This window comes from Orbicella franksi, chromosome 6 (genome assembly GCF_964199315.1).
Source record: "Orbicella franksi chromosome 6, jaOrbFran1.1, whole genome shotgun sequence".
Lineage (NCBI taxonomy): Eukaryota > Metazoa > Cnidaria > Anthozoa > Scleractinia > Merulinidae > Orbicella > Orbicella franksi.
In genome coordinates, this window is record NC_138150.1 from 8,873,722 (window position 1) to 8,885,024 (window position 11,303).

Below are 11,303 nucleotides of genomic sequence, written 5' to 3' on the forward strand. Positions count from 1 at the left end.
TATCGAGTTTTATAACTGCAAGGATTCACTTTTTGTAGTTATTTCAAAGCACTTTATCAAAAAAAGAAAAAAATAATAATTTCGACAGAAACAGTCACGCAACAATTCTTGCATGACGAATAATTGTAAACCTAATTCCCAGCTTTTCTCTCCTAGGCTTCAGATTGAAATGAATGAATTGATTTCTCTCTTTTTCCAGCCGTTCTTGAGGGACAAACGCGCAGGGAACCATTTTGAAAGCACAGCTTTTGTATTTTGTGCTCGCACTTCACGTGACTGATGCCAAATTGTCTATAAGTTGCATACCAGAGCAGTGACGTGTCATCAGTCACGCAAGGACAAAGTGATCGATTACTTGTGAATATTTTTTGCGGAGCATCAAGATATTACATTGCCATTGTTCGCCGACATCAAACTAGCATTTAACAGGTGGTGTGACAAACTTCATTTTAGATCTGTTTTCACCTGCTCTCATCGGGCATAAATATTTACGCGGGTGTCTTCAATACAGCGCCACTACCGTAATCATGGGGATCGGCACAGGCAGATTGTTCATCCATTCGATTCGACCATCGATAACGAAATGTCCTCAGTTCGAAAGCGTTTGAGCAGCTATGGACAGCCAAGCTAGTGGTTTTGGTCGACAAAATGGAGATTTTCAAGGATCTAAGGATTCCTCTGCCAAAAACGTTCGAGTCGCCAAGCCTAACTCGCTTAGGAAAATTTCAACGCGGAATTTTGACAGCCGCGCTTCTTGTGATACCCACGTTGCAGGCGATCTTGTGGCAGCGGGAGCAAGATCATTTTAGTTCTGAATTTCGTTGTGGAGTAAAGGATGGAGATGTCGATAGCGCTGTGAGCGAACGAGAGGACCTTACATTTCAGTTCTTCCAAGACTACACGAACAAATACAGCGGCGTTTCGCAGGGAATGTTTGTAATTTTCGTTTTACTGAATCTAATAATCGTCCATTTCTACATGTCCTTTGTCTCCGATCGATTTAATTCGTGGCTCAAGCTTAGGACGACAAAACAGCGTGGCAAAATTCTAGCCGAGTTGAAGGGTTCGACTGCTGTGTTTAAAGCTCACTCTATTCAACTCGGCCTGAGGTTGATGTGTGCCGTGATCTTTATTGTTTACAACTGCCTCGCGCACTCAATTGTCTTACCCACGGAGAGGGAATATCTACCTTTCGACGCAATCTCGTTCGCTACTGCAGTTATATGCTACGCTGATCAAGCTTTCGAATCATCAATCTTTAATATAGCTTTGTTGACCTTTGCGACATTTTCTGGCACTCTGAATTTGACTGAACTCGTCTATACTTGGCAAGAAACGAGCGCCTTCGAGCGAATCTCAGACTATTATTTCTGCACGCTTTTGTTACGGCACAATAGCGTGACAGAGTCCACTAATATGCTGATAGAGAAGGAATTGTTCTTGGAAAAACAAAGGGAAAAGATACGCGATAAAAAGAGGCCAACAGTCCAACTACCACTGATGAAGTCTAGTAATGCAACAGTGCACAGTATCCCTTGTAATTTATTCATCTCTCAGCAGAAACTGAAATATAGAGGAGTTAAGAAACAGAAACACAAGCAAGAATTATTCAGAACTTACAGCAGAACTAAAAAAATCCCAGTTCGTTCGCTTGAGGACTTGTTAAAACCGAATAGAGACTCGGCGACACCGAAGAGAATCCTTGTAACCGGGGCAGCGGGAATTGGAAAAACGGAGCTCACATTGCAGCTTGTGGAGCAATTCAATACTGCAGAAAGCGGATTTTGCAATCTTAATTTTGTTTTCATTTTCAATTTCAAAGAACTCGCTTTTATCGATAATCTCATTACTTTGCAAGACTTTCTTAATCACTCGGCTTTTTGTTCGAGACTGGGGGACATTGTGTACCGGAAGATTGCGTCAAATCCAGAAGAGGTCCTCCTTGTTTTTGATGGCCTCAACGAGTGGACTGTAAAGTCGTTCGTACAGCACACCTGCACGGGAGGAAATGAAGAGAAAATGACCGTGTCTTCTATCGTCTTAAAGCTTCTTTCCGGAGAACTTTTACCGGAATCAACTATCATTGTCACCTCGCGACCAACACCCTTGCTATCGGAGATAGTAGAAATGGTGGCATTTGACCGGTATGTAGAGCTTGGTTGCTTTAAGCCAGAGGAGCTCAAGATCTACATCCAAGAGTTTTTCCAGCACAATAAAGAGCTTATCGCCACAGTGAGAAATCGCATTTCCAGCGAACCGAATCTTCAAGTTCTTTGCCGTTTACCTGAAAACTGCCATCTACTTTGTTTGTACTTAGACTTCGTGGCCTCAACGAGAACGTCACAAGAAGTCCAATCTCTCGAGTTACCCTCCTCGACAACAGAAATCTTCGGGAGATCAATTGACACAGCAACAAACGCAGAATCCGACCAAAGTGAACACAAGACATTCCCATCGGATCACGTTATTTTCTCAAAGAACTCTCTAGAAGTCTTCGAAAAGCTCTCGTGTCTCGCTTTTGAAGGAATAATGAACGAAAGGTATGTCTTTAGAAAAGAGGATCTCTCCCATGTTGAACTTAGTGCATTCGAGGCTGACTTTCTTGAGGAAGCTGGCCTTTTATGTCGCTCACGAGGCAATCTACTCAGACAAGCGGACGTATATTGCTTCAGTTGCCTTTCAGTCCAAGAGTATCTTGCCGCCAGAAGAATTGTTCAGTCTTCCTCTATAGGCGATTTGCGGGATTTTCTGGAAAAAGCCAACGAGAATCACTGCGCTACTTTGCAATTCGTGGCTGGGTTATGTAAAGATGGAAAGGAAGGCAGGGGCCTTTTTGTGTGCTTGATGCAGCACTTAACTGAAGCTATCAAAGTGAACAGCTTTGTCCACGAACCAGTGATCGATAACCAAGCAATCATTTTTCTCTGCAAATGCCTCTTCGAAAACGGGACTAAACTGGGCCATCCTTTCGCAAGAGAAGCAACCTCTTCCATATCGTCAAAGCCTATCGTCTTCACAGAAATTGGCACGGACCCACTGGAAACACAAGCGATTCTTTACTGCTTGAAAGAGGCCATTGGGAGCAATGTAAAGAGGGTCATCTTCGAGAGCAATGCTATGGAAGACGACGGGTTCCGTCAGGTGGCCACCTCCATCTGCGAGGAGTCCTGCAAGTTGGACCAAGTTAATCTGACAAGCTCAGGTATCACAGAGGACGCTATGCTGTCGTTCCTGGAAATAAGCGCAAGCCACTCTTTTCTTGGAATAAAGATTCTCGGGCTGAGAGGCAACGACATCTCAAGCGAGGGGGCGAGATACCTTGCGTGTTTGCTCTTCAACGACTGGTGCCATTTGGAAGAACTCCATCTTGGCAACAACAGAATCGGCGATCTGGGTGTGGAATATTTCAGTGAAGCCCTTTGCAGCGGAAGCAGCAGAATTCACACTTTAGACTTGAGTTCCAATGGAATAACCCACAACGGTGTTTTCCACCTGAGCAGGGCTCTCAGAAGTCCAGTTTGTAATGTCAAACGACTGTACCTTCAGAAGAACAAAATTCTAGACTTCGGCATGCAAGATCTCTGCGAATCACTTTGCACGGCAGATTGCAATCTAAGGGTCTTGTTCGCAAGTTCCAACGAGATCACTGACGACGGAATCATGTTTGTGGAAAAGGCTCTGGCACACAAGTCTTGCAACCTACAAGAGCTCTACCTTGGCTACAATCTAGTAACTGACAAGGGTGTTAAGAGTTTGCTGCAAGCATTGCCTACTCAGCAAATCAACCTGAAGGTTTTGTCCCTGGCCAACAACCCAATAACGGATGTTGGTGTGAAAATGCTGGCCCATGCCTTGAGAAACTCAAGCTGCAATCTACATCGTCTTTGCATAAGTCTAGGAAGGCCACAAGTGGCTGCCACCAAGGCTTCGAAGCTCCAAGTACGATACGTTAATGCCTTCTAAACGAAGGGTTCTCGTAGAACCAACAGGAAAACGGCTCAATCTTGAAACTTCCTGTTTGTAGACACTACGTCAAACGTTTTCCCAGTAAGCAGTGTCTTTCCGGATAAGAACCATTTTTGCCATCAGACCTTTCGTTTTTATTGGTCACCAAGGTTTGCATGCCCCACCAAATTGCCCCAGCCAAACGAATTTGGTGACCCTTTTTACCATTGTTGCTACGCGTTTGACAATACGTTATTTTGTACTATTTGTAGCCCGGCATAGATGTCATTTTGGATCACAGACGCTTAGCGTTTCGAATTTATTTTGATTAGTAAAGCCCTCGATTCAGTAATTACAGGTCATATTAGCGATACAACGAATTCTTTCAAAAAAACAGAATTTCTTTTATAGCTGAGGGTTTAAATGAATCTTTAGCAAATACCTTTAAGATACGCATTGTTATATCTTATCCTGAAGTATCGCTTAATTCAGTCACTGGAATTTAAAAAGCACTAGATTAAAACCAATGTCATGACTCTAGAGTATTCAATAAATTATTTTTTGCTGCAGGTGAAGCTTCCGTTCCCCCGTCCTACTGCTAAATAAATAAAATAAAATAAGTTAACACGTTTCACGGACGTTGTGTGGCATTCGTTCAGAAGTAATAAACGAAACCGTCGCCTTGAGCATCATTTGCTCCTGGAAATTAAGTTAGGTACAGATTAATTTTTGTTGTCATGAAGCTCTTTAGAGCCTCTGATTTCATTGGATCTTGTTAGCACGAAGCTCTATTGTTTTAAGCCTAGGGTCCATTGTTACTATTGCTCGTATAGCATTTTCTCAGCCAATCCTGTGAGACGTTCCGAGGAACTTCGTTGCGATCCATGAATTCGGAAGCAACACCCCCTTCAGGCTAGTGTCCATCCGCCATCTTGAAATGAAGTTCGGATATCTTTGGGGAGAAACGCTGCATTGATTGTTAGTAACATTGATTGGCCGTTGAAATTACCCGAAAGGAATGCCCTCTGTTATCTTGCCTGACGGAAGGATTTAGGGCCTGTTTACAAGGAGAGAGGGTTACCCTAGCAAGCGGGTTACCCTAGCACTCAGACATTTCCTCTTTTTATTTCGTCGTGTTTACAAGGCAGCTAGGGTTACCCGGGTAGGCGGGTTACTCTATCTGCGTGCCTAGGGTTACCCTGGCAGGCGGGATAGCTTTTACCATTGTAAACACTCCAGGTAAGGTTAACCCGCCTCTCCGGGTTAACTTTATAATTGTTTCTAGATCCTTTGAGTGTAACTGCGCACTAAGTTGTCCCGCGGGATGTAGGGTTACCCTACCTGTGAAATTTCCTTGTAAACCCGGGCTATATTTTGCCCTCCAGCTAAGGTTAACCCGCTTGCTAGGGTAACCCTCCCTCCTTGTAAACAGCCTTTAGGGGTCCTCTGTTTTAGTGAGAAAACTGAAGAATCGGAGGCCGCGGCTGAAGGTCGCCTTCCGGTACAATCTCACTTACAGCTATGTTGAGAAGGTCTAGCTTAACTTACCAACAACAAGAACTTGAATTTCGACAGTGTCCTCTGTTTCTCTGGGTCTGCCCGCTTTCCAGACCACTGTGCACGAGTAGCTTCCTTGGTCGCCTCTCTCCACCCTAGCGATTGTTACAGAGCCACTGTAGAGATCAACAGACTTTCCTTCCATGGGGAGAGTCATGGGCTGACCACCTTTCCGCCATTTGTATTTCAGCGGGGGGTAAGCGGATACCCCCAGTTCAATCACTCCAATCTCGCCGAGTTTCAGCTGTTGTGGTGTCTTCACACCATGACTTACAACTGAAAAAAAGATGACAAATACTTTAAAGTGCAACCTCGATATAACGACTAGCCAAAAGACGGCATGGCAACTGACGTTCGCTATAACGAGGTTTTGTTATATCGCTGTTCTTTACCATATATTTACTATTCCTGGGGCGAAGAATATCGTTTTTTATACCGAGGATTTCGTAATGTAGAGGTTCGTTAAATGGAGTTTCCACTGTAATTGGATCCAATGTACCAGGAATCACTTTGATTGCTTTCCCTTCGTGTAGGCAAAAAATATATAATTTAGAAGAGCCAGTCCCTTGACACGAGGAATAAATAATTAAAAGTCACTTTTTGAAGGAAATTTAGTCAGAATTCTACTATAAGTATCAGATTATTCGCTCTCAGTTTCTATGAGGTGATGGTTGATTTGGCCTTGAGCTTCATCATTCGCCTGCGTTAGAAATATCGAGCTCATAATCTAACTGTTTAGCAGGCCGTCCATCTTTCGCTATCGCTGCGAGCCTGCGATGGCTTAATATCTTCCACTTACAGTCGACGTCAAGAGTGAAGCTCTCTGATTGCCTAGATCCTTTGCAGTAGTATTTTCCACCATCTCTGACTATCACGTCTCGAATTATCAAAATGTAGTCGTTTCCAGTCCTTTCGACGCTTAGTCGTCCAGAGCTCTGTTCCAGTGTAATATTTCTGCTCTCAATAGCTGGTTGTCCAAGACTGGCTTCCCTAGAGGGCGTTTCCCAGGCAAGAAAGGTCTCTCCTGTGACATTGCATTTGATCCTTCTGGTTCGAAACTGCTGTGCGGTGATTCTTCTGAACGGGAGGCTGACCTCAGCACCTAAAAGGTGAAGCAGTCTGCTGTTTGGAATTTATCTAAAATACGACTAGCACAGAGATACAGAATGGACGCGTAGGTCATTTATCAGTTCTTTAGCACATACGTCGATCGTCCGCAAACGGTCGCCATCTTAAGCTCATATGAAGTTCATGCCTTGTTCACTCTCCTTCGTCACCAGGAATTTTGGGTATATTTCGCGAAAAAAAAACATAATTCACGAACAAAGCGAACCCTCTCCAAAAATTCGCCGAGTTCTGTACAGGCACCATGTTGTGACGTCATGATGCTATCAAAAGTGGTAATTGTGCTGGACTGTTTAAAATTACAAAACGATAAAAGTGACTTAGTTGTGGCCAATGTACTATAGCCATTTTGTTATTACCACCTTTGATATTAATGTCAAATTTCTTTGTGCAAACGATATGCGGCAAGGCAATGAGCATTAAACAGAACTAAGATACTTTGTGCTGATAAACCCCTTTACAACTCCGTACATTGCCATATTAAATATATGAACTTGAAACTCCATAACTTTTTAAATAATGTTGAGACGAATCTGCAATCGATAACTCTAACCCCTGGTTTACGGTGAACGTTCAGTTTTCTTCCCATAGCCACCTCAGCTATATGCAAAAATATCCTACTTTAGTATATACCACACAAGTGAATAGTGCTTTTCGCCCACTCTGATTGGCTAACTCCGAGGTGATTACTATTCACCTCCACTTCGGTAAATAATTGTTAATGATAATCCATCGAATGTTCTTGCTCGCGAGCTATTGGTTTTAGGGACTGTGCAATAATTACCTGGGTGGGGGGGGGGGGGGGGCTGGGAAATGGCTGAAATATGCCCCAAAACTAAGTCATACCCCATCTCATTAAGTAAAAATTAACTTCAACCCTCCCTCACATAATGATAATATTAAGACTATCCCCCCCCCTTGAAAAAAGTCCCCTCCCATTGATTCCGTCATACCTAGTTTACTTGTTGGAGTTCTTCCTCCGGTATAAACATCACTTCAAATGACTCTTCGACGTATGTCGAAGAGTCAGTTGAAGGGTCATCACCTTAGAGTTGATAAATTTGCCACTTTTATTCCAATGTTAGTATTTATGTTTGAACTCTAATAACTCTTCCACTACTTTTCCAGGTTGCAAAAAGGGATGAAAAAGTAATGCCCCCCCTGTATGTATTAAATTTTACATCCAGCCCCCCTTCTCTCTTGTTGTCATTTTCTCCTATGCCCCCCCTAGTTTTACAACCCCCTCCCCTCCAGGTAATTATTGCACAGTCCCTTAACGCGTCAAGTGACTGAATATTCCTCAGCTAAAACTGGGGAATATCCGAGTGATATTCCTCAATTTACAAAACTGCGCACTTTGTGAAAAAGGCTTGAATAGCCTCCATTTAGCGTGAAAATATGCTCGGATATTTGTCCTTGGACATTATCTGTTCGTCGAAGCTCACAGTTTACCTCGAGCTTCACTCTCGGGAAACTGTTCAATTCTCGGAACAGATAAGAATGTTCGCGCTCAAATGTCCGAGCATATTTTCGCGCCAAATGGAGGCTATTGTTTATATATACAAATCAAATCAAATCAAACCATTTTTCGCACAATTTTGGTAACAGAGACAAAGAAAATACAGAAAACAATAGAAAAGAAATGTTAGTCACATACAGTCGAACCTCTATTAAGCGGCCCCTATTAAGCGGCCAACCTTTATATGGCGGCCAGCGGCCAAAGTCCCGGAAAAATTGTCAGCTATACACTGTAATACTGAAAACTTCTATTCAACGGCCACCTCTATATTAAGCGGCCAGTTGTCTCGTCCCCGAGAGCAGCCGCTTAATAGAGGTTCGAGTGCAACTAAGAAATATAATGATGTGCGAAGTTAAATTCGTGTGCAGTAACTAGAGCTAATTGGAGCTGCTGTTTATTCAAAGACAAAGGAATTGAAATTAAAGAGTACATTTACAGCTACTTACTAGTGTTACAAGTGGTTATTACCAATAGCATCACGGTGATGGAAACTTTTGCTGCTGTAAACATATTGAGGCAATCGCAGACCTAGACAATGTTCCAACCAAACATGAATTTAGTGCGAAAATATATAGAGAAATGCTTGAGTGACAGATGTGCTCAAAGAATGAGAGTTAACTAAATTAAACATTGCTTGTTGGTGCGAGGTTGTTAAAGTTCCTCCCCACTTTTGTCTCGAATTTAGTCTCCCTTGAGCTAGCATTAGAAGTCGTTCCCGGTTCGAGAGGGTGAGGAGTGCATGAAGGTCTGGAGCGCGAGTTCTTCTGGTTCTATTTCCTGACGCAAAAGACAACCGTACAAACTCAAGTTGAGGTGGCCACGAAACCTTGCCAGTACAAGGGTGTTAAAGCTTTGTTTTGATTTTGCAAGTTAGATCATAATTATTTGCGTTTTATTTCCGCGTGCACAGACTCCTTCCCGCCGGATCACTTTGTTCTTCGCCGCTCGCACGTGTGACTCAAAGCTGAGCCTGCTCGCAGGCTATGTGCAAGCCAAGCCGAGCCTGTGAAGTAATAAGGTTACAAAAGGGAAGATTACAGGAAATTATATTTTTTTTCCAGAAAATAAATCCAGAATGCTTTTATTTCAAAAAGAAAATGAAGGAAATATAGCATTAAAACGACCTAGAACGAGCCCTCATCAGCTACGTATGGCACGTTGCATAGCAACAACGCACGGGACCGCGGGCTCAATTGATTCTGTGAAATGAAAAATGCAATGAGTTGATCTGATGAAGGCAAAGTTAAGAAATCAGCATTTTTAATTTAGGAAACCTACGATAAGCTACAATAGCTGTCACTTTTGCGTACCATTAGTTCACTCGACACAACACTTTTATGCCAAAGGAACCGCTTAAACGATTCAACTGTAAAGTCACCATTTGTTGAATTTTTCAGCTGCACTCAAGCCGTGTAAAACCAAAATCGTCAAGTCTTAAATTTCAAACTAGAACCACATTCATTTCCAACTGATAATTTAAAGCCAGTCATAATGAGATTTACTACACTAGCTATAGTAGCCTGATTTCAGAAATAAATGAAAATTGCCCGGCCGCTTTTTAGTTCAAACGTTTCTTTCACAGTCTGCTTACCGGAAAAATAGCAACTGATGGCAAAACTAAACATTCGTAGTTCAAGTTAATTATAGATCCGCATTTTAATGAAATGTCAAATTTACTTGGTTAGCTGATACGAATAAGTCAAATTTCAAAAACAGAAGACTAACAAAATGCAGCCTTGTTTTGTCTCGAATCTGCATATTGCTTTGTGGCTGTTCTTTGCGGCTGAAAGTCGATCTATTTATTTAGGCAAGAAAGAGTATTCTCGCTAGCAGTTAAAATTCCTGAGATATAGTTTGAAATTTTAATAGTCTTATCTATGGAAACAAAGGATTTACTTGAAAATTTCCATCACTGAGCTATAAAACGTGGACAATCGCAATCTGAATTGGGTTAGAGTTTTTTTACACAAAGCACATGCATGAATATACGATGTACGACTTCGTTTCGAACTTTCGTTGGGAAGTTGCCTTGATACAATGTAGGCTATTTAAAATGGACAGAGGCATCGCTCGGTTTAATTTTGCACTGCCTCGCTAAGTTTGATCATTCATTTCGCGTTCTGAATATTAATTGTCTCAGATCATCATCTAGGCGCCAAATATATTAAAATACGTCGCCTCGCTAGACGCCGATGTACATAGATGAAGGTTCGAAAAGGTCACGCTTAAGATTTCAAATGAGCATGTGTTCATCCAGTTTGCTAGAAAATTTGATCACTTTTCATTTATAAATACTTACAAAAAGCGTCCTGAAAAAGTCCTCACTGCTGCCAGACTTGGAAATAACCCCGTTGTTTGATCATGTTCAGGTCACTTGTCACTCTGCAAAGTATGCTAATGTGGACGTTTAAACAAATATGTGAACAGGAAGGTTCAAGTTTTTCTAACAGAAAGCCCTTGGCTGATGAAAAAAATGCAAATCGTTATGAGTCTCATGAGCTTCTCGTGGCTTCCCTCCCGTTCAGTTAAGGTGAAAAGTGGGTACGTTATTTTAACCAATAGCGTGCGAGAAAGTGTTTCAACTTAGGCCCGGTCCACACTACACCGAAGGAATTTGAAAACGTAGTTTTATTTCTACGGCTAGCCCCACCGTCCACACTCCGTCACGAAAACGGAGCTTCTCGAAAACGTTCTTCAAACCGGAGGAATTTGAAAACGCCGGCTTTGCGTTTTAGTGTGGACGGAAAACATTATGAAAACGGAGCTTTTCGAAAACAATGAAATCGCGATAATAATAAAGTGATTTCCCTACCCGAGTTTTCCTCAAGCACAAATCCAAAATGACCGGTTGCTGCGTTGTCAAATTTCTCTGGCGTAGTGTGGACGGAAAACATTTGATGCGGTTTCAGGGTGAAAACGCCGTTTTGAAATTTTTCTGGCGTAGTGTGGGCGGGGAGTTAAAACTGCCCGTAATCCGAAAATTTAAGCCGGAGCTAATCGCCAGGGAGAAGCCCTTCTTGGAGCAAATAATGAAATGCTAATGGTCAAAACGCTTCCCAAACGCGCGAAGGCGCTAAGTTCAACAATTAGTCTGACTCTGAAATAGCTCAATAGCTTTTTAAAACAGGTATTTATTTCTCCAGACAAAAACCACATA

General features: G+C 42.3%; 3 protein-coding genes across 3 annotated transcripts in view; 2 read left to right on the forward strand and 1 right to left on the reverse strand.

Annotated features, from left to right (window-relative positions):
• LOC145491160 (uncharacterized) overlaps nucleotides 1-11,303 on the forward strand; it is a 66,514-nt gene that overhangs the window by 42,613 nt on the left and 12,598 nt on the right. The gene's annotated exons all lie outside the window — the stretch shown is intronic.
• On the forward strand, nucleotides 65-4,474 carry LOC145491114 (uncharacterized). The gene has a single exon (XM_081470257.1). The coding sequence runs from the start codon at nucleotides 649-651 to the stop codon at nucleotides 3,961-3,963; it is 3,315 nt and encodes a 1,104-aa protein (XP_081326383.1). The 5' UTR covers nucleotides 65-648; the 3' UTR covers nucleotides 3,964-4,474.
• On the reverse strand, nucleotides 5,460-11,243 carry LOC145491149 (neural cell adhesion molecule 1-A-like). Its single transcript, XM_081470306.1, has 4 exons — nucleotides 10,446-11,243; nucleotides 8,593-8,674; nucleotides 6,302-6,604; nucleotides 5,460-5,778 (listed from the first exon to the last, which is right to left on the reverse strand). The coding sequence occupies exons 2-4, from the start codon at nucleotides 8,654-8,656 to the stop codon at nucleotides 5,480-5,482; spliced, it is 666 nt and encodes a 221-aa protein (XP_081326432.1). The 5' UTR covers nucleotides 8,657-8,674; nucleotides 10,446-11,243; the 3' UTR covers nucleotides 5,460-5,479.